This window comes from Phalangium opilio, unplaced genomic scaffold (assembly GCF_054372755.1).
Source record: "Phalangium opilio isolate 3A_F unplaced genomic scaffold, DU_Popi_V2 ptg000013l_1, whole genome shotgun sequence".
Lineage (NCBI taxonomy): Eukaryota > Metazoa > Arthropoda > Arachnida > Opiliones > Phalangiidae > Phalangium > Phalangium opilio.
In genome coordinates, this window is record NW_028324148.1 from 14,664,008 (window position 1) to 14,686,206 (window position 22,199).

A 22,199-nucleotide genomic window follows, 5' to 3' on the forward strand; every position below is an offset into this window, starting at 1 on the left:
AGTTCAATAATTATTCCTTTCTACATTATAATTGATTATTAATTTAAATAAATCAAACTTCATTGGTTTTTTTTATTTCCAGCAGACTACAAGATTTGTTTTTGACAAGTTTTTGGCCTTTTGAACATACCTCTATGAGACCCTATTTTGGAGAAATTATTTCAAGGTGTCCCTGATCACAGTTGCAGACCCCTTTCCCCATTTCTCGAAATTTAGCTTTGAAATTGAGAAAATCAAAGAATAGTGTCCCAAATAGTTCAATAATTATTACTTTTTGCAATATAACTGATTATTAATTTAAATAAATTAAATTTCTTTGGTGTTTTTTTTCAAGCAGACTACAAGATTTGTTTTTGACAAGTTAGGGCCTTTTGAACATACCTCCATGAGACCCTATTTTGTAAAAATGATTTCAAGGTGTCCCTCATCACATTTCGGAAAAACAAATATGGTGGATTGTGTAGTGGTTGCTTCAGCTGTGGTTAGGTTGTACCTGAAATTATTACGAAATTAATGGCAATTCGTGTCTTGTATCAATAATGGGAGCCAAAGACTCTAAACCATGTTGTATAACCTACGAGGAAGCGGTTAAAAGAGGTAAAAATTAATATTCATAATATTATTTGTTAAATAAATGAAAATTTACGTTAAGCCTTGGTTAACTGGGTGTTGCGCCTACATACCTAATTTTGTAAACATTGGTTTGGAAATCTTATCGGCAACCAAATTCTTTAAGTTATTATTACAAGGCCGTTTTTATAGTAATTAATGGGATAATTACAAGGCCTTTTTATAGTAATTAATGAGATACTACGTGTGTAATTTAGTAATTCCGAGATAGTCTTGTAAAGCACGCAAAATATTGTTTAAGGTTAACGATATGTACCATTGTGGTTTTCATTTAATCGTGTTTGTAGCATTTTGGATGCGTAATTTTTGTTTTAAATACATTTAATGTTGCTAATTACACTTAATATAGTTAGGGTTATCATAAATTCGGAAAATTCTGCAGGTTTTGTTATAAATTTAGTCAAATTATAACGTTTTCAGTTACCGATGCGGAGCTTAGACGTCTCAGAGACGCGTTCAAACGCGCCTCAAATTTAAGCGGCGTTATTACCAAGCCAGCTTTCATTAAAGAAGTTCTAGGCGAATTTGTCCCTATTAAATTAGCAGAACACATTTATCAAGCGTGTGGGGGAACGCTAAAAGGCATCACCTTTAAGGATTTATTGTGTGGTTTGGTTCTGTTGACCAATGGCTACAAAGAAGAGAAAATCAAATGTAACTGAATCCTAATTAATTTAATTTAAATTGAGCTGGATTTTGGTTGGTAATTAGGGCTGATTATTTTAATTACTTCTGGTCACAGTTATATTTAGTCTCTATGCAAATGAGCTCGGAACCCACGTAACCAAAGATGAAATGGTTAAATTGGTCCAAGCTTCGGATGGCGGCTACATATCAGAAGCAGTCGCTGATTGTTTCACAGAGGTATGTCACGTGATTATGTGTTTGTTAGGTTTTAATCTCTTTTTCTTAAGTGTTTGTAAATATTTACAATTTGTTTTGTTCTTTTCAGAGTGATAAAGTGTCGTTTGAAGAATTTCGAGATTGGTTGTACAATCACCCTGACGCTACGTCACTGACAAAGTGGTTGTTGTCCGAACCTTGTTCCGTCTCTCTATTCAATGATCTTGAAACGCCAACATTCTATCAAACATTAGCTGGAGTTACACATTGTAAGTTGGATATTGTGCAAATGGGTCGGGAATATTCTGTAAATGGGCGGGGAATTGTGTAAATGGGCGGGGAATTGTGTGAATGGGCGGGGAATTGTGTGAATGGGCGGGGAATTGTGTAAATGGGCGGGGAAATGTGTGAATGGGCGGGGAATTGTGTAAATGGGCGGGGAATTGTGTAAATGGGCAGGGAATTGTGTAAATGGGCGGGAAGTGTGTAAATGGGTCGGGAAACGTGTAAATGGGTTGGAAAATGTGTAAAAGTTTCGGAAACGGTCGGAAATTGTGTAAATGCGTCGGGAATTGTGTAAATGGGTCGAAAAATGTGTAAAATGTTCGGATAATGTGTAAACTGTTCGGAAAATGTGTAAACTATTCGAAAAATGTGTAAACTATTCGAAAAATGTGTAAACTATTCGAAAAATGTGTAAACTATTCGGAAAATGTTTAAACTGTTCGGAAAATGTGTAAACTGTTTGGAAAATGTGTAAACTGTTCGGAAAACGTGTAAACTGTTCGGAAAACGTGTAAACTGTTCGGAAAACGTGTAAACTGTTCGGAAAACGTGTAAACTGTTCGGAAAACGTGTAAACTGTTCGGAAAACGTGTAAACTGTTCGGAAAACGTGTCAACTGTTCGGAAAACGTGTCAATTGTTCGGAAAACGTGTCAACTGTTCGGAAAATGTGTAAACGTTTCTGAAAATGTGTAAAAGTTTCGGAAACGGTCGGAAAATGTGTGAATGGGCGGGGAAATGTGTAAATGGGTCGGGAAATGAGTAAATGGGTCGGGAAATGAGTAAATGGGTCGGGAAATGTGTAAACTGTTCGGAAAATGTGTAAACTGTTTGGGAAAGGGTCGGAAAATGTGTAAAAGTTTCGGAAACGTTCGGAAAATGTGTAAAAGTTTCGGAAACGTTCGGAAAATGTGTAAAAGTTTCGGAAACGTTCGGAAAATGTGTAAAAGTTTCGGAAACGGTCGGAAAATGTGTAAATGGGTTGGAAAATGTGTAAATGTTTCGGAAACGGCCGGAAAATGTGTAAATGGGTTGGAAAATGTGTAAAAGTTTCGGAAACGGTCGGAAAATGTGTAAACTGTTCGGAAAATGTGTAAATGGGTCGGAAAACGTGTAAACTGTTCGGAAAACGTGTAAACTGTTCGGAAAACGTGTAAATGGGTCGGAAAACGTGTGAAAGTTTCGCAAAATGTGTGAAAGTTTCGCAAAATGTGTGAAAGTTTCGCAAAATGTGTGAAAGTTTCGCAAAATGTGTAAACGGTTCGGAAAATGTGTAAACGGTTCGGAAAATGTGTAAACGGGTCGGGAAACGTGTAAACGGTCCGGAAAATGTGCAAACGGTCCGGAAAATGTGCAAACGGTTCGGAAAATGTGTAAACGGTTAAGAAAACGTGTAAACGGTCCGAAAAATGTGTAAACGGGTCGGGAAATTTCTAAATAGTAACATGAAGTAAATATATTTTTCTAGTGGAAGAATCAGATATAATAGAATTAGAGAAACGTTACTGGAGTCTAAAATCTCAGTCCCGAACTGGAAAATTTGACCTGGAAACGTTGGCACCGCTTATTCACCCTCCTGTACCTTTATCTCTCTGTGAAGGTAAGAACTAATTTAAAAGTTTAAACGCTTAACAAGTTTTTTAACTTCATTTGAACGCATTTTTCTTTGTTTGTGTTAGGAATCTTCAATGCTTTTGATGAAAACCGTGATGGGCACATTGATTTTAAAGAAATGGCTTGCGGTATCAGTGCCTGCTGTAAGGGACCACTTGTCGAAAGACAGAAATGTGAGTTTTATCCAAAAACAGATTTCTCTTTTTGGAAACATGTTTGTCTGTTCTTTTATGTGTGTAATTGGACATTTATATGTTGTGTTTCATAATTATGAATAAATTGTGTGTTATTAAGAGTTCAATGTAAAGGAATAGAAATAACAAAATGTTTGCGTGTTTAATATCTGTCTTTCATGCACTAATAATGAGCTATTTTTAATATCTGTGCCTTCATGCACTATAATAATGAACGAGGTTTAATATCTGTGCCTTCATGCACTCGTAATGATCGATTTTTAATATCTGTGCCTTCATGCACTAAAAATATCCGCGGTTTAATATCCGAGCCTTCATGCACTAATAATATGCGTGGTTTAATATCTGTGCCTTCATGCACTAAAAATATGCGCGGTTTAATATCTGCCCCTTCGTGCACTAATATGCGCGGTTTAATATATGTCCCTTCATGCACTATTAATATGCCTGGTTTAATATCTGCCCCTTCATGCACTAATAATATGCGAGGTTTAATATCTGTGCCTTCATGCACTAAAAATATGCGTGGTTTAATATCTGTGCCTTCATGCACTCATAATAATATGCGCGGTTTAATATCCGAGCCTTCATGCACTCATAATATGTGCGGTTTAATATTTGTACCTTCATGCACTACTACGAAAATAATTATTTTTATTATCTGGGCCTTTAAACTACTTCGAACATGTTCAGATTTAATATCTGTTCCTTCATGCACAAATTGAAAATGTTCGTGCTGAATGTTTGTGCCTTCATGCACAAATAAGGAAATGTTCTTGCTGAATGTTTGTGCCTTCATGCACAAATAAGAAAATGTTCGTGCTGAATGTTTGTGCCTTAATGCACAAATTAGAAAATGTTCGTGCTGAATGTTTGTGCCTTTTACCTCATTCAAACATGTTCGGATTTAATATCCGCGCCTCGATGAACTAATTAGAACATGCACAAATAAGAAAATGTTCCGATTTAATATCCGCGCCTTCATGCACAATTGAGAAAATATTCCGATTTAATATCTGTTCCTTCACGCACAAACATTGAAATGCCTAAATTTAATATCTGTACCTTCATGCATAAACATGGAAATGCCCGAATTTAATATCTGTACCTTCATGCACAATTTAGAAAATATTCCTATTTAGTATCTGTACCTTCATGCACAAACATGTAAATTTCCGAATTTAATATCTGTGCCTTCATGCACAAACATGTAAATACCCGAATTTAATATCTGTGCCTTCATGCACAAACATGCAAGTATTCCGATTTAATATCTGTGCCTTCACGCACAAACATGGAAATGCCCGAATTTAGTATCTGTCCCTTCATGCACAAATAAGAAAATATTCCGATTTAGTATCTGTACCTTCACGCACAAACAAGGAAAAGCCCGAATTTAATATCTGAGCCTTCATGCACAAAATATTCCGATTTAATATCTGCTCCTTCATGCTCAAAATATTCCGATTTAATATCTGCTCCTTCATGCACAAAATATTCCGATTTAATATCTGCTCCTTCATGCACAAATAAGAAAATATTCCGATTTAATATCTGCACCTTCATGTACATGACTAAAACATTCCGAAACACGTTTCTATTTCATAGTTTGCTTTAAAATATTTGACCAAGATCAAGATGGTTCGTTGTGTCGAAGCGAAGCGTATTCCATGGTTCTCGCTTTGTTACACGTTCGAAGTGAAAATATTTACAATAACAGTGATGTAAGCTAAGCGCCATTTATCTCAGTCATTACTTAAGTACTTTAATTTCAACTTAATTACGTAGTGTATAGCATACAGTAGTCAAATAGACGAGATAGTCGAGGACCTCTTTACTAAGTTTGACTCGAACAAGGACAATACGATATCCTTAGACGAGTATCTAGTCTGGTCTGTTGATCAAACGTTGCCACTTGACCTTCTTAACCTTTTGTTTCAAGTAAGGCCGGCCGTTTTATCAAACTAGATACTCGTCTACTATCTAATTGGTTGACTTAACCGTAGGTTTGTCACGTTGTATTTGGTTTAAAACCAACGAGGAAAGAAGAGGAAGGTGATATAGTCCGAAGTTGGTTGGAGAGAGAAGAGAGACGAGGTCTCAAAATTGGACAACTTTGGTTTTTGATTTCCATCGATTGGTGGAAGTCTTGGAATGATTATATTAATTATCAGGTTAGTTCGTCTCTACTTAATTATTTTGCCTATTTAGTTATTTAAAAGTACTCCGTTTTATCCGAAAACATAATTCGATTAATCGCGTTTTCTTTAATCGATTAATTTAGTTAAATTTGGACTATTGTTGGATAAAAGTCTATTTAATTAAATGTAGTGGGATTTCATTGGTTATTTAAAAGTACGCCGTTTTATCCAAAAACAATTCGATTAATCGCGTTTTCTTTAATCGATTAATTTAGTTAAATTTGGACTATTGTTGGATAAAAGTCCATTTAATTTAATGTAGTGGGAGTTCATTGGTTATTTAAAAGTACGCCGTTTTGTCCAAAAACATAATTCGATTAATCGCGTCTTCTTTAATCGATTAATTTAGTTAACTTTGGACTATTGTATAAAAGCGTATTTAATTAAATGTAGTGGAAGTTCCTCGGTTGTTTAAAAGTATGCCGTTTTATCCGAAAACATAATTCGATTAATCGCGTTTTCTTTAATCGATTAATTTAGTTAAATTTGGACTAATGTTGGATAAAAGTCTATTTAATTAAATGTAGTGGGAGTTCATTGGTTATTTAAAAGTACGCCGTTTATCCAAAGACATAATTCGATTAATCGCGTCTTTTTTAATCGATTAATTTGGTCAAATCCCCGGAGATTGTTCCATTAATTTCATTTTTTAAAGAACTGTCTATGTGAATCCTTATTTGAAACAGTATTTATTTATTTATTTATTTGATTGAAATATCAATTATATATACAAAAATATCCTGATAATTAGAGAATCTTTGCGAAATACGTTAATCGAAGTTTTTAATCGATTAAACGTCAAAAAATCGTGGGTTTTTCGGAATTTTATGTCAGGAAGAGCTTTCATACATGCAGACACTTAAATTCCTAGGTTGCTGAATAGTAATTTTTTTTTGGTTTGGTTTTAAGACCTTAGGTTTTTAATCGATTAATCGTCAAAATATCGTAGGTTTTTCGGAATTTTATGTCACAAAGAGCTTTCATACATACGCTTACGTTCCTAGGTTGCTAAATAGCTTTTTATTTTTTTTTGTTATGGGACCTTAGGTTTTTAATCGATTAATCGTCAAAATATGGTGGGTTTTTCGGAATTTTATGTCACGAAGAGCTTTCAAACATACGCTTACGTTCCTAGGTTGCTAAATATCTTTTTATTTATTTTTTTTGTTATGGGACCTTAGGTTTTTAATCGATTAATCGTCAAAATATGGTGGGTTTTTTCGGAATTTTATGTCACGAAGAGCTTTCATACATACGCTTAAGTTCCTAGGTTGCTGAATAGCATTTGTTTGGTTTTAGGACGTTAAATTTTTAATCGATTAATCGTCAAAATATCGTGGGTTTTTCGGAATTTTATGTCAGGAAGAGCTTTTATACATTAGCTAAAGTTCCTAGGTTACTCAATAGGACTTTTTTGTGGTTTTAGGACATTAGATTTTTAATCGATTAATCGTCAAAATATCGTAGGTTTTTCGGAATTTTATGTCACGAAGAGATTTTATACATTTGCTAAATTTCCTAGGTTACTGAATAGGATTTTTTTTGTGGTTTTAGGACATTAGATTTTTAATCGATTAATCGTCAAAATATCGTAGGTTTTTCTGAATTTTATCTCACTATGGGGTTTATGATGAAACATACGCTGAAGTTCATAGGTTACTGAATAGCATTTGTTTGGTTTTAGGACATTAGATTTTTAATCGATTAATCGTCAAAATATCGTAGGCTTTTCGGAATTTTATGTCACGAAGAGGTTTATGATGAAACACGTTAAAGTTCATAGGTTAATGAATAGGTTTATTTTTTGGGTTTTAGGACGTTAGCTCTATATACACAAACAGTGGAACATCGAGTCTGAAACGCTCAAATAAACTTCAAAAGAGAGTGGAATCGAGTTTGGCTCAATCTTTGGGCGATGGCAATTGTAACGTGACTCTATCGAGTATCGTTACGTTAGGGGAAGACGCCCTGGCTAGTCTCACCAGCAATTCTTCTTCCTCGTCCACAAACTCTAGTCCTTATCTCGGTTACGCCAGTGATAGCTTATCCAGAACATCGGGAGAATCCGTTCTTAGTCAAATGAGATCTACGCTCCAAACACCTGATATTCCACGAACTCCTAGTCATTCGCCTGGAATGGCCAGAAAATTGACCGCAATTCCGCCTCAAAGACCTCCCTCCATTGACAATTCGTCACTTGTAGTGCCAAATACATTGAAAGTAAGTAAACCTTATCAATGCTTTTAAGATGTTTGTGTTCCGAACGCAATATTACATCAGGGTTCGCACTAAACCTGCATAAGTCAGGGATTTGGAAAATAATGGGGGTCCGTCCGGGATTTAAAGTTTCTTCATAAAAAGTCGGGGATAGGTTAGGGATTTCGTTTTGTATGTCAAACCATGATGATTCGTGCAATGCTAAATATCGGCTGCAGGTGTCATTGTGAAGTGGGCTCTGGGTAAACACGTACTTAAAATGGTCCCAGGGATATTGGCAAAATTTCGTCAGGGATAAGGTGGAAAAGTCAGGGAGGGATTTTAAATAGAAAAATTTCCTCCGAACCCTGTGTTTTAATTTTATTTCAATCTCTATTTGATTAAATGTAGTATAAGTTTCTCTCGGTTGTTTAAAAGTATGCCGTTTTATCAAAACCTAATTCTATTAATCGCGTTTTATCTAATCGATTAATTTAGTTAAATCCTGGGAAATTGTTCCATTAAAATTGTCAGGGAAATTGGCAACATAAGTATGGCGTTTTATCAAAACCTAATTCGAATAATCGCCTCTTCTCTAATCGATTAATTTAGTTAAATCGCGGGAAATTGTTCCATTAAAATTGTCAGGGAAATTGGCAACATAAGTATGGCGTTTTATCAAAACCTAATTCTATTAATCGTGTCTTCTCTAATCGATTAATTTAGTTAAATCGTGGGAAATTGTTCCATTAAAATTGTCAGGGATATTGGCAACATTTGGTTAGGGATAAGCAAGGAAAAGTCAGGGATTTTTAGTATAAAAATGTTGTCCGAACTATGTTTTAAAATTTTATTGCTTATTATTGCCGATTAAATTTAATTAGGCTACAATATTAACTGGGGAAGGTGGAAAATTAAAAAAGAACACATTGCTCATGCGCGGACGTGATTTTGAAGTCGTTCCCGAAGCCATTTGGCGAGCGTTATTTCAATGGTATGGTGGATCACCTTCACTACCTCGACAAGTATGTTTTAATTCATCAATCGAATTAATGTTTTTAATTAACTAATATTCTAGTGAAAGTGTAAAGTATATTTTAATTTAATTAATGTTCCAGGCTATCCTACCTCAAAATGCTCTCCAACCTGAATTGGAACTCTATCCAATCACGTTGAAGCTTTTCAAGCATCACATTAGTAACGCGCCTAATCGGCAACCGGGAAGCGGTACTTGGAGTGGTGTCGTTAGCAACATGGCAACAGCCTATGGTATTCACCCTTTTTTCTCGAATAGAAGTAACGGTATGGTTTCACTTGCACATGCAATTTTTTATTTATCAAACGCATTCGTGTTATGTGATTCACTTAAATTTCGCTTCTAAAATGTATGATGGTTTTTTCCGCCTACTTATTAATCGATTAATCGATCATGTTTGAGAATAATTGTCGATGGATTTTCAAAGTACTTTAGACAGTTTTATTGTACATCAATCGAGTTGAGGCTTTAATGCATGTTTATTAATTACCTTAGTGCTTAGTTTTCAAAATCCCGACACAAATTAATCGATTAATCGAACAAATTTACAAATAATTGTGGATGGATTTTCAAAGTATTTTAGGCAGTTTAATTGCACATTATACAAATTGAAGCTTTAATGCATGTTTATTAATTACCTTAGTGCTTAGTTTTCAAAATCCCGACACAAATTAATCGATTAATCTAACTTTTCTGCCAGTTATTGTGATTTTTCAGAATTCGTTTTATTAGTATAATTGCACTCATTACCGGTTGAGACTTTAATGCTTGTTTATTATTAACCTTAATGCTTAGTTTTCAAAATTCCGAAACAAATTAATCGATTAATCTAACGTTTCTGCGAATTATTGTGGTGTTTTTCAGAATTCGTTTTGTTAACATAATTGCGCTCAGTACGAGTTAAGGCTTCAATATTTGTGTATTATTTATTCTAGTACTCAGTTATCAAAATGCCAAAACAAATTAATCGATTAATCTATCGATTTTTGCGAATTACTGTGAACCCGTTTTATCAGTCTAATCGCGCACTTTACAAGTTGAGGCTTAAATGCTGTGCCTAGTTTTCAACTTAATAATCGATTAATCGAACTTGTTTCCGAGTATTGAAAGTTGTTTCTGTTGGTTCAGTTGAGCACAACTCAAGTTGAGTCTTTAATGCTTGTATATTCTTAGTTTTCAAAATTTCAACAAATAATTAATCGATTAATCAACTGTTCTGCGAATTGTTGTAGTTTTCAGAATACATTTCGTCAGTTTAATCGCGCCCCTTATATGTTCAGACTTTAATGTTGTGCTTAGTTTCCAAAATCCCGACAACTAATTAATCGATTAATCGAACCATTTTAAAGTTATTTTCGTTGGTTTAATTGCGCGTCCAACAATTTGATGCTTCAATGCTTATTTATTGCATTTATGTTAATTGTGTAAATGTCGATTATAGTTATTAATTCGAGTTATATTAAGGAACCGGAGTGTTGATTACTTTCAGGAGCTTCTGCCAATGTTTATCCGAATCAGTTTAATTATCCGAAAAGGTATCTAGCGTACTTGGCATCTTTCAGCAGAATGGCTACTCTTCGGCAAGTCTATGACTTTCTATGCATAAGACTAAAGCTTCGGCCTGAAGATACGCGACTCTGGTTGTACAAAGATGATGTAAGTACAATATTTAATTCAACTAATATTAATGAAGTATCAATTTTTTGACGTTAAAAACCATAAATCTAAGTAATGGTAGCAAATATCTTCGATAAAGTACTACAGTATTATTTACTTAGATTTTAGCGATTAATCACATCGTTTTCATGGATAAATAGAGTAAATATTAGCGATTAGTCGATTAATCATGTACTTTATCGATAAATAGAATAAATGTTGTCGATTAATCGTGTACTTTATCGATAAATAGAATAAATGTTAACGATTAATCGTGTACTTTGTCGATAAATAGAATAAATGTTAGCGATTAATCGTGTACTTTGTCGATAAATAGAATAAATGTTAGCCATTAATCGATTAATCGTGTATTTTGTCGATAAATAGAATAAATGTTAGCCATTAATCGATTAATCGTGTACTTTGTCGATAAATAGAATAAATGTTAGCCATTAATCGATTAATCACGTACTTTTATCGATAAATAGAATAAATGTTAGCCATTAATCGATTAATCGTGTACTTTGTCGATAAATAGAATAAATGTTAGCCATTAATAGATTAATCGTGTACTTTATCGATAAATAGAGTAAATGTTAGCCATTAATCGATTAATCCTGTTTTATCGATAAATAGAATAAACGATATCGATTAATGACGTAGGTGTATCGATAAATAGAATAAATATTAGCGATTAGTCGATTAATCATGTGCATTTTTCGATATTTTGATTAAATGTTACCAATTAATCGATTAATCCGTTCAATCTTAGAAATACTGTGTCCCGTAATTTCGATCATTAAGTCAAATTATTGGGCTTTATTGACTTGTGTTATGATAACATTGTTAATGTGTTATTCCCAGAATAACTTGTCACTGCTAGATGAAGAATATTTGACTTTGGAGCAAATGGACATTGAAGACAATGAACAGGTTTTAATTGAAAGTACGTTAACAGAGGTCAATCAAATCATTCAATAACAATGAGCGTGTCGATTTTTAATTTTCGTAAACAGTCAGGAACAAGGACTTAACGTGGCCTGAAGAAATGTCAAACTTACTTAATGCTAAACTTGATCAAAAGCATCAAGGTCCCACTGAGAAGGGAGCTACTGGTTTGAATAATCTGGGCAATACGTGCTTTATGAATGCGGCGTTACAATGTGTCAGTAACACAAGACCGTTAACGTTGTATTTTATCAACGATCGACACCTCTATGAACTTAACAGGTGAGATTTGAGTTTATCATTTTGTTGTTGTATTTTAACGAGTTTAACATTTTGTTGTTGTATTTTAACGAGTTTAACATTTTGTTGTTGTATTTTAACGAGTTTAACATTTTGTTGCTGTATTTTAACGAGTTTTAACATTTTGTTGCTGTATTTTAACGAGTTTAACATTTTGTTGCTGTATTTTAACGAGTTTAACATTTTGTTGCTGTATTTTAACGAGTTTAACATTTTGTTGCTGTATTTTAACGAGTTTAACATTTTGTTGCTGTATTTTAACGAGTTTAACATTAGTTATTATGCTTTTAACGGAGTTTAACATTAGTTATTATGCTTTTATCGAAATTTAACATTAGTTATTGTGCTTTTATCGAAATTTAACATTAGTTATTATGCTTTTAACGAAATTTAACATTAGTTATTATGCTTTTAACGAAATTTAACATTAGTTATTATGCTTTTATTGAAATTTAACATTAGTTATTATGCTTTTAACGAAATTTAACATTAGTTATTATGCTTTTAACGAAATTTAATTTAACCTTTAATCATTTTATATTTCCCAAGAACAAACCCATTAGGAATGAAAGGTCACATAGCCAAACGTTACGGAGATTTGGTTCAAGAATTATGGAGTGGAACCTCTAGAACTATCGCTCCGTTAAAATTAAGGGTAAAACTAACTAACCTAATTCTAATTCTAATTTTAATTTCATATTTTATAGTTTATTAATTTTAATTCAAACAAATTAAGTTAACCCACAATTCCATTCCAGTGGACAATTGGTAAATACGCTCCAAGGTTTAACGGTTTCCAACAGCACGACTCGCAAGAGTTACTAGCCTTTCTATTGGACGGTCTGCACGAAGACCTCAACCGAGTTCACGAGAAACCTTACGTTGAACTGAAGGACAGCGATGGGCGACCGGACGCTGATGTGGCCCTAGAAGCTTGGGAAAATCACATTTTGCGGAATCGATCCATTATCGTTGACTTATTCCACGGTCAATTACAATCTTCGGTTACTTGTAAAGTTTGCGGACACGTCTCGGTCAGATTTGATCCTTTCAATTACTTATCTTTACCATTACCGATGGAAAGCTGCGTTCATACTGAGGTCATAGGTCAGTTGTTTCTTAATTGTTACTATTTTGGTTTGGGTTTAGGTTTAGTAATTAAGGTTGACCTAGGACTTGTTATTGAGTCTTTGGTTGTACGTTACGTTGTCTTTGTGTTTTTAGTCATGAAGTTAGATGGCAGTGTCCCTGTCAAGTATGGTTTAAGACTAAACCATGATGACAAGTATTCCGCTGTTAAACAACAGTTAAGTGCACATTGTCATCTCAGTCCAAATCAAATTGTTTTAACTGAAGTCTGCAGTTCCATGATCAAGGTAAGTCACTTTTGTTGTCTTTGAATGGTGGGTTGGTCTTGGTTAGAAACTTTTCGAGTAGTTGGAAAATCGATTAATCGGTCGATCGCAAAAAAGAGCGATTTCTCTTAATGAAAATTTATTAAATTAGTCGATTAATTTCGATCAATCTGAACAAAGGGAATTTACGATTACATTTCGATTAAACTGAACAAATAGTGATTTGCGATTAAATTTTGGCTAATTTAAACCAATAGGGACAAAAATTCGATTAATATAAACAAATAGCGACTTTGCGATTAAAATTCGGTTCATTTGAACAAATAGTGACTTTGCGATTAAATTTCGGTTAATTTAAACCAATAGGGACTAATATTCGATTAATCTAAACAAATAGCGACTTCGCGATTAAAATTCGATTAATCTAAACAAATAGCGACTTTGCGATTAAAATTCGATTAACCTAAACAAATAGCGACTTCTCGATTAAAATTCGATTAATCTAAACAAATAGCGACTTTGCGATTAAAATTCGATTAATCCAAACAAATAGCGACTTTGCGATTAAAATTCGATTAATCCAAACAAATAGCGACTTCTCGATTAAAATTCGATTAATCCAAACAAATAGCGACTTTGCGATTTAAATTCGATTAATCTAAACAAATAGCGACTTTGCGATTAAAATTCGATTAATCCAAACAAATAGCGACTTCTCGATTAAAATTCGACTAATCCAAACAAATAGCGACTTCTCGATTAAAATTCGATTAATCTAAAGCAAATAACGACTTCGCGATTAAAATTCGATTAATCTACACAAATACGGACTACGCGATTAAAATTCGACTAATCTAAACAAATAGCGACTTCGCGATTAAAATTCGATTAATCTAAACAAATAGTGACTTCGCGATTAAAACTCAATTAATTTAAATGAATAGCGACTCCGATTAAAACTCAATTAATTTAAATGAACAGCGACTATTTTTATTTAAATTCGAATGATATTAAACGAACTCGAGATAAATGCGGAGTACTTGATAACTCGCGATTATTCCAGGCAATATTACCTGATGACCAAAAAATTCGAATGGTTATGGGAACGTGTCTTTATGCCTACGAAATCCCAACACATTCTGATTTAAACGCGGAAGATGAAATCAAATATCCTAAAGAACCTCAAACATTCACGCAGATCCAACGAATGGCCACTAGTGGTAAGCGTAGACTTATTTCGAATTCACTGCCATAACACGTAATTACGTTTAAAATTGAAAATAATATAATGATCAATTCTTCAATCTTTAGCCAAGAGTTGTGTTGAAAATGGAGTTTCTCCGTCAGTTAGTGTCCGAAGTGTTAAAAATCAGGATGATGACGGAATAGTCACTTTTAGAGTGGGTGCAGATTATGGAAACCATAGTCCTGGACCTTCGTCTCTTCAGGTATGCTTACTACAATTATTTTTAATTACAATAAAATTAAAGTTAATTACAGTAAAATTAAAGTTAATTACAATAAAATTAAAGTTAATTACAGTAAAATTAAAGTTAATTACAGTAAAATTAAAGTTAATTACAATAAAATTAAAGTTAATTACAGTAAAATTAAAGTTAATTACAATAAAATTAAAGTTAATTACAATAAAATTAAAGTTAATTACAATAAAATTAAAGTTAATTACAATAAAATTAAAGTTAATTACAATAAAATTAAAGTTAATTACAATAAAATTAAAGTTAATTACAATAAAATTAAAGTTAATTACAATAAAATTAAAGTTAATTACAATAAAATTAAAGTTAATTACAATAAAATTAAAGTTAATTACAATAAAATTAAAGTTAATTACAATAAAATTAAAGTTAATTACAATAAAATTAAAGTTAATTACAATAAAATTAAAGTTAATTACAATAAAATTAAAGTTAATTACAATAAAATTAAAGTTAATTACAATAAAATTAAAGTTAATTACAATAAAATTAAAGTTAATTACAATAAAATTAAAGTTAATTAAAATTGCATATTGAAATATATTATTGTGAATCTTTACCATTTATAGTCTTCTGGTTGTGATAGTCTACCATGCGTGGACTCTATGGTTGTTAATAACGCGCCATCCAACTCTGTTACTACTAAAAGTTGCACCAGTTCACCAGCACCACCTCCCAATCCTCAAACGTGGAACCGAGATCCTCAAAAGTCTTCAATATCAAACAACCAGAGTTCTAGTGGTTCAAACAACCATCAGTCGTCGAGTTTGGGTATGGGAAGCGGTAGCGGTGGCGGTGGTGGCAGTTCCATTCCTCCGACGTCACTGGCCAACATGCAGTGCGGTTCCAGCAGTGCCTCCAGCCTTAGCTCCAGTCTAGTCAGTAATTCTTCAACTGGGGATTTGGTCGAACTCGCTCGCAAGAGATTTGTGATAGCGTATCATCGCAAGATGGTTAGTACCTTCATTTAGTTTTCTTTTATGGGGTCAGGGAAAACCTTGAAAAGTCAGGGAATTTAAAAATGGGCCGAAAAGGTCAGGGAAAATCTTAGAAAAAGATCAGGGAAAATCTTAGAAAAAGGTCAGGGAAAATCTTAGAAAAAGGTCAGGGAAAATCTTAGAAAAAGGTCAGGGAAAATCTTAGAAAAAGGTCAGGGAAAATCTTAGAAAAAGGTCAGGGAAAATCTTAGAAAAAGGTCAGGGAAAATCTTAGAAAAAGGTCAGGGAAAACCTGGAAAAGTCAGCTGGGAATTTGGTTCTGAAAATTCCGTGGTAACCCTGTTGTTATTTATTATCTGTTTGTTAGAATCGCCAAGAGGTGTATTTTCTGTCATCTCAAAAAACACGTCCGGCGTTATTTGGGTTGCCTCTGGTTTTGCCGTGTTCTGACGGAGCGACCACACACCAAGACCTCTATCAGATGGTTTGGATGCAAGTATCTCGCCTCGTTTCACCTCTACCGCCTTCTGAATCATCTGTCCCAAATCATGCCCAAGACTGGTGAGAATTATACACTCTTTACTAGTGCTTAAATGTCTGTGTGTCACATTATGTGAAAATAACCTCTTTACTACTTAAATATGTGTCCGGTCACAATATGAGAAAATAACCTAACCTAATTGATTTTTAACGTTAATTTCTTGTAGTGATGATAGTTTAGGATACGAATATCCATTCATTCTCAAGGTTGTACAAAAAGATGCGGTTCTTTGTGCCTGGTGTCCGTGGTTCAGGTAAGATTTGTTTTTTCAGGTTTTTTTGTAAACTCGTAGAACTGCAGTCATTTTCAATTCATACAAGCAAGTAGAACCTGGAAATGTCAGGGAAATAAATTGACGACTATAAATTCAGGGAAAGCTCAGGGAAATTTTTAATTTTCAGTAAAATTCAGGGAAATTGGTGAGGTTTGATTGAGTAAGGGATTTCAGGGAGTTTGCGATGATCGAGTAAGTTTGCCCTGAAGGGGTTGCTCCGACCAATCCCATAGTTATTACTCCAAAACCCCCTCCTGTAGTTTCTAGGTGGCCTTTCACCTGTAAATATCAGGGAAATACATGGGGAAAAAACTGAAATGTCAGGGAAATGGATTTTACAAAAGGGGTATGAATCCTGTTAAAGTAGTGTTCAATATGCTTTTGAAAAGATTAAAAAAAATCACCCTAAGTAATTTTCTTAAAAATTTTGTACCTACCCCCTTATTTTTAAGTTTTTTTTACTTGCGTTTAATAATGTTTCATCGATGTTAAAAAACATTTGAAATTACAATTAGAATTGTTCTTTCAACTTTGTTTGTACCAGGTTTTGTCGGGGTTGTCAAATAAGTTGCGGAGATACTGTATTCCGAGGTTCAGCCTATATTGCTATAGATTGGGATCCAACAGCGCTACACCTGAGATATCAAGCGCCTTTAGAAAAGGATTTCATAAATCACGAAAGCGTTGATAAGACTCGTCGTCAACAAACTGAACCAATTGATTTGCACGCGTGCCTCGAAGCCTTCACCAAAGAAGAGCACTTGGGAGAGGAAGAGAAATATTATTGTTCCAAGTGTAAAGACCATCAACTTGCTTCGAAAAAACTTCAAATATGGAGATTGCCTCCCATACTTGTAAGTAATTCACTTTTCTGCACTTTTCTAACGTTTTGAATCTAAACTGAACTCAATAGGAGGGTTGTGCTAATGATTTATTTGTTTTTTTTTTTGTATTTTTCGCGATTAATCAATTCACGTTTCGCGTAGTTTTACTTTTGGCGATTAATTGATTTACCTTTCGCGTAATTTTACTTTTGGCGATTAATCGATTCACGTTTCGCGTAGTTTTACCTTTAACGATTAATCGATTCACGTTTCGCGTAGTTTTACCTTTAACGATTAATCGATTCACGTCTCGCGCAGTTTTGCTATTGGCGATTAATCGATTCGTGTTTCTCGAAGTTTTACTATTGGCGATTAATCGATTTATGTTTCGCGTAGTTTTACCTCTGGCGATTTATGTTTCGCGTAGTTTTACCTTTGGCGATTAATCGATTTATGTTTCGCGTAGTTTTACCTTTGGCTATTAATCGATTCACGTTTCGCATAGTTTTGCTTAGGCGATTAATCGATTCGAGTTTCACGTAGTCGTATATTTATAGCGATTAATCGATTCGAGTTTCACGTAGTCGTATATTTATAGCGATTAATCGATTCACCATATTATTATTAAACGCATTCAAAGGAAAGGTTACGAATGGTTTTGTGTAATTTTAACGCAGATTGTTCACCTGAAAAGATTCCAGCTGCTTAACGGGCGTTGGGTCAAATCTCAAAAGATCGTCCGTTTTCCATTTGAAAACTTCGATCCGAAAGAATACCTGGCCAAAGTTCCAAAATCCACGGTAGCTTTGGCGGCGCGAGAGAAATTACTTCGAACGAAAAACTTAAATAACAATAACATTAATCAAAATAACGGTGGCGATGAAATAATCAAATCGAGCTCGACGTTGAACGGCGGCTTATCTTACAACAACGTCAAAAAAAGTAGTCCTCTCGATAATTGCCGTCCCAACGCTCCCGAATCTCCCAGAAGAGATCTAGGGATCAGTACCAATCAAGTCCAGATCCTGAACTGCGATGAATTAGCCGAGAGGGTTAAGAAAGAATCGAGTTCATCCAATCAGGCGTTACCTACTTGCCAGGAAGACCAATCGACGATACCCAAAATTACCGATTTTCATCGTCATAAACTGCTCAAGGGATATAATCCATACGACTTACATTATAAGTTGTACGCCATAGCGGTAAGTTTACTCGAACACTGGTGTGCTAATAGTAACCTTTGAACTATGTTGAAATTATGTTATTTTACTTTTTCGTTATGTGTTTTTTATTGCAGTGCCATTCGGGTATTTTAGGTGGTGGACATTACGTTTCCTACGCTTGCAATCCAAACAATCGGTGGTATTGCTATAATGACAGCAGTTGTAAGGTAAGTCTTTTTACTGTCTTACTTTTGAGGATTTATTTATTTATGTTTGTAACAATATGGGGACATAGCTTTAAACCTCCGGAAGTATCATTCTCGCATGTGTTGTAGGAAAACATGGTTTGCTTGATGTTAAACCATGTTTTAGGGTTGTTTACGTGTGGTAAAACATGTTTTAGGGTTGTTTACGTGTGGTAAAACATGCTTTAGGGTTGTTTACGTGTGGTAAAACATGCTTTAGGGTTGTTTACGTGTGGTAAAACATGTTTTAGGGTTGTTTACGTGTGGTAAAACATGTTTTAGGGTTGTTTTCATGTGGTAAAACATGTTTTAGGGTTGTTTACGTGTGGTAAAACATGTTTTAGGGTTGTTTTCATGTGGTAAAACATGTTTTAGGGTTGTTTTCGTGTGGGGAAATATGTTTTAGGGTTGTTTACGTGTGGGGAAATATGTTTTAGGGTTGTTTACGTGTGGGAAAATATGTTTTAGGGTTGTTTTCGTGTGGGAAAACATGTTTTGGGGTTGTTTACGTGTGGGAAAATATGTTTTAGGGTTGTTTTCGTGTGGGAAAACATGTTTTGGGGTTGTTTTCATGTGGTAAAACATGTTTTAGGGTTGTTTTCATGTGGTAAAACATGTTTTAGGGTTGTTTTCATGTGGTAAAACATGTTTTAGGGTGGTTTACGTGTGGGAAAACATGTTTTATGGTGGTTTCCATGTGGTAAAACATGTTTTAGGGTGGTTTACGTGTGGGAAAACATGTTTTAGGGTGGTTTTCATGTGGTAAAACATGTTTTATGGTTGTTTCCGTGTGAGAAAGTGTTCTATGGTTGTTTCCGCGTTTTAAAACGTGTTCAAGAGTTGTTTCCGCGTTTTAAAACGTGTTCAAGAGTTGTTTCCGCGTTTTAAAACGTGTTCAAGAGTTGTTTCCGCGTTTTAAAACGTGTTCAAGAGTTGTTTCCGCGTTTTAAAACGTGTTCAAGGGTTGTTTCCGCGTTTTAAAACGTGTTCAAGGGTTGTTTCCGCGTTTTAAAACGTGTTCAAGGGTTGTTTCCGCGTTTTAAAACGTGTTCAAGGGTTGTTTCCGCGTTTTAAAACGTGTTCAAGAGTTGTTTCCGCGTTTTAAAACGTGTTCAAGGGTTGTTTCCGCGTTTTAAAACGTGTTGAAGGGTTGTTTCCACGTGGGAAAACATGTTCTGGGTTGTTTCCTTGCGGGAAACATGTTCTAGGCTTGTTCCACGCGAGAAAACATGTTGTAGGCTTGTTTCCACGCGAGAAAACATGTTGTAGGCTTGTTTCCACGCGAGAAAACATGTTCTGAGGTTGTTTCCGCGTTTAAAAACTTCTTTTAGGGTGAAACATATTTGGGGGGACGGGATGAACAGTTAAAAATATTGTATTTTAAAATGTGGCGCGCGCATTGTTTTCAGGAAGTACAACCGGACCAATTAGACGCGGATTCAGCTTACATGTTATTTTACGAACGAGAGGGTGTAGATTACGAAGCGTACCTCCCTAATGTGGAAGGACGCGTTCAAGATACCAAAGAAATTGATGACGAGTTTGAAAGTGATTTTCGAAAAATGTGCAGCATTCAATAATAATAATAATTTTCAAAAAGTGATTAGTGAATTAAGCCGGAATATTTTAATTTAAAATATTAGATGCTAAAATAATTCAGCGTGCTATAAAAAATTGACACCCCCCGTCGGACAACATGTTTTTTACAAATTGCGCAGTAGGTATAAATACATATATATATATATATCTTGTTCATAGGTGCCATGAAAATAAATATAATTTAAATATTAATTAAAGTAATTAAATCATAGCCAAACACTTCAATTTAATTTTTTTCCATTAATTAAATATATATTAATTCCTTTTTTTCTTCTCAAATTAAATTAATTATAAATAATTAATTCCACTTATTAATTAATTCACGCAATTTAATTATTATTAGCTCAGTTTAAATTGTTAATTAAACTGTTTAATTTGTATGGATGTCTTTAAGTTTAAGTTTAGTATTAAATACTTAAAATTGCAGCCATAAAATTTTATTTTAAACTAGGTTTAATTAATTAATGCATAATATATATATATTTTAATATGAAAATATTAATTAATTTTATTGTTGAAATTGCGCGAAACTGGTCACAAGAAATCCTATGTCATTTAAAGTAATTAAGATGTAAATTTAATTAATTAAAATGTGCTTTATTAAAAATTAATTTTTAATTTTAAAGACATCCATTTTTGTTTTTTTTTCAAGAGCAATATTCTATATTAATGTTAATTGACACGAAAGTACTTTGTGATAATTTTTAAGTTTAATTCAATTTAATTAGTTTAGAGAAATTTAATTAATGAAGTAAATTCTAATTAAAAATGATGGCGAAATTGTGATGTGATTGTCAGTAAAAAAAAATACGAAATTAATTTAGAATATTTAAAAAAAAAAACATTTTGTTGGTTTTTAATGGTTCATTAATTATTTCAGGTTTTTTTTTCTAGTTTTTAATTAAACTGGTTTAATTTTAATCCAATTTTGATTGGAAACAATAATTTTCAACTATTGGGAAACGTCTTTGAAAAAGGTAAGTGGATCGTAACATTAACATGTATGGGAAGAGAAGGTAACTCAATTCAATATTAAAACGGTTCGTAAAATAAGTTTTTCCCAAGATTGTGTAAAGAAAACTTCATATCTGATATCAGAAGTATATAATAATACTTCTCTTCGAGAGAAGTGTACCACAAAGCGGGGTGAGTCTAACGTCACTCTTCCCAACATTGGAACACTTAGAGCAAGGTTACTAAACCGAATCACATACACGATAAATAGTTCCCTCATCATTACTCTATTAGCGTTTAAATATTTGGCAAGACGCACTCGTGCATTTTGTCCACGTCAAGACGAGGTTTGTGGGATGATTGCTGGAGTTTAAGTGCCAAACAACTATTGAATTCACCTTACGGTGCGATGCCCATTTGTAGTTTGATGAGCGGGAAAGCAAACTAAAAGGGGGAGCCTGGAAAGAATGACGTTACATAACTAAAGCATTAAGAGGATACAGAGTGTCATCCTTCCTCTATTATCCCCTTCTGCTGATATTTAATCCTTCCCAAGCGTTTTTATTTGTTTTCTCGCCAAAATTACACCTGGCATAACAATTTATTTTTTGATAACCCAAGGTAAAACAGAGTGCGAACTGAGAAGCAATTAAAACAGTCGGTAAAACGAAAGGGTTGTGTCGAGAAGTACAAGTATGTTCGAGTCCCGTTGATGGAACGAATATTAATAAATTTTCTGAAATGATTAGTGCCATCTCTTAATCCAAACGGAAGGCAGAAATTGAGGAAAGTCTAAGTTTAGAATGATTATCGCTTAGAGTATAGCTTCTGTGGCTCAGTCGGTAAAACGGTTGAGTCGTGGAGTGCAGAGACTGGCAGGTTCGAGTCCCGTTGAGGGAGACATC

The 22,199-nt window shown here is 33.9% G+C and overlaps 1 protein-coding gene across 2 annotated transcripts; it reads left to right on the plus strand.

Annotated features, from left to right (window-relative positions):
* Positions 1 to 417: 417 nt before the first annotated feature.
* Positions 418 to 21,189, plus strand: Usp32 (Ubiquitin specific protease 32). 2 transcript variants are annotated; one of them, XM_089864805.1, is made up of 27 exons: positions 418 to 597; positions 1,051 to 1,284; positions 1,373 to 1,494; positions 1,583 to 1,742; positions 3,226 to 3,357; positions 3,437 to 3,544; positions 5,174 to 5,289; positions 5,354 to 5,506; positions 5,572 to 5,739; positions 7,582 to 7,986; positions 8,847 to 8,987; positions 9,081 to 9,264; positions 10,488 to 10,654; positions 11,519 to 11,600; positions 11,671 to 11,884; positions 12,452 to 12,557; positions 12,661 to 13,009; positions 13,127 to 13,278; positions 14,321 to 14,477; positions 14,569 to 14,705; positions 15,326 to 15,709; positions 16,062 to 16,255; positions 16,402 to 16,488; positions 17,054 to 17,363; positions 18,011 to 18,535; positions 18,631 to 18,723; positions 20,151 to 21,189. In XM_089864805.1, the coding sequence occupies exons 1-27, from the start codon at positions 540 to 542 to the stop codon at positions 20,319 to 20,321; spliced, it is 5,109 nt and encodes a 1,702-aa protein (XP_089720931.1). In that variant the 5' UTR covers positions 418 to 539; the 3' UTR covers positions 20,322 to 21,189. The 2 variants fall into 2 exon arrangements, with proteins under 2 accessions (XP_089720931.1, XP_089720932.1); XM_089864806.1 differs by having other exon boundaries at positions 9,081 to 9,231.
* Positions 21,190 to 22,199: the final 1,010 nt, after the last annotated feature.

Bases quoted from the DNA above. Each gene is read 5' to 3' on its own strand.
- Usp32 (XM_089864805.1), top strand. From the start codon at position 540: ATGGGAGCCAAAGACTCTAAACCATGTTGTATAACCTACGAGGAAGCG. The intron at 11,601-11,670 runs GTACGTTAACAG...TTTCGTAAACAG, and splicing joins TGAACAGGTTTTAATTGAAA to TCAGGAACAAGGACTTAACG. The intron at 15,710-16,061 runs GTTAGTACCTTC...TCTGTTTGTTAG, and splicing joins TAGCGTATCATCGCAAGATG to AATCGCCAAGAGGTGTATTT.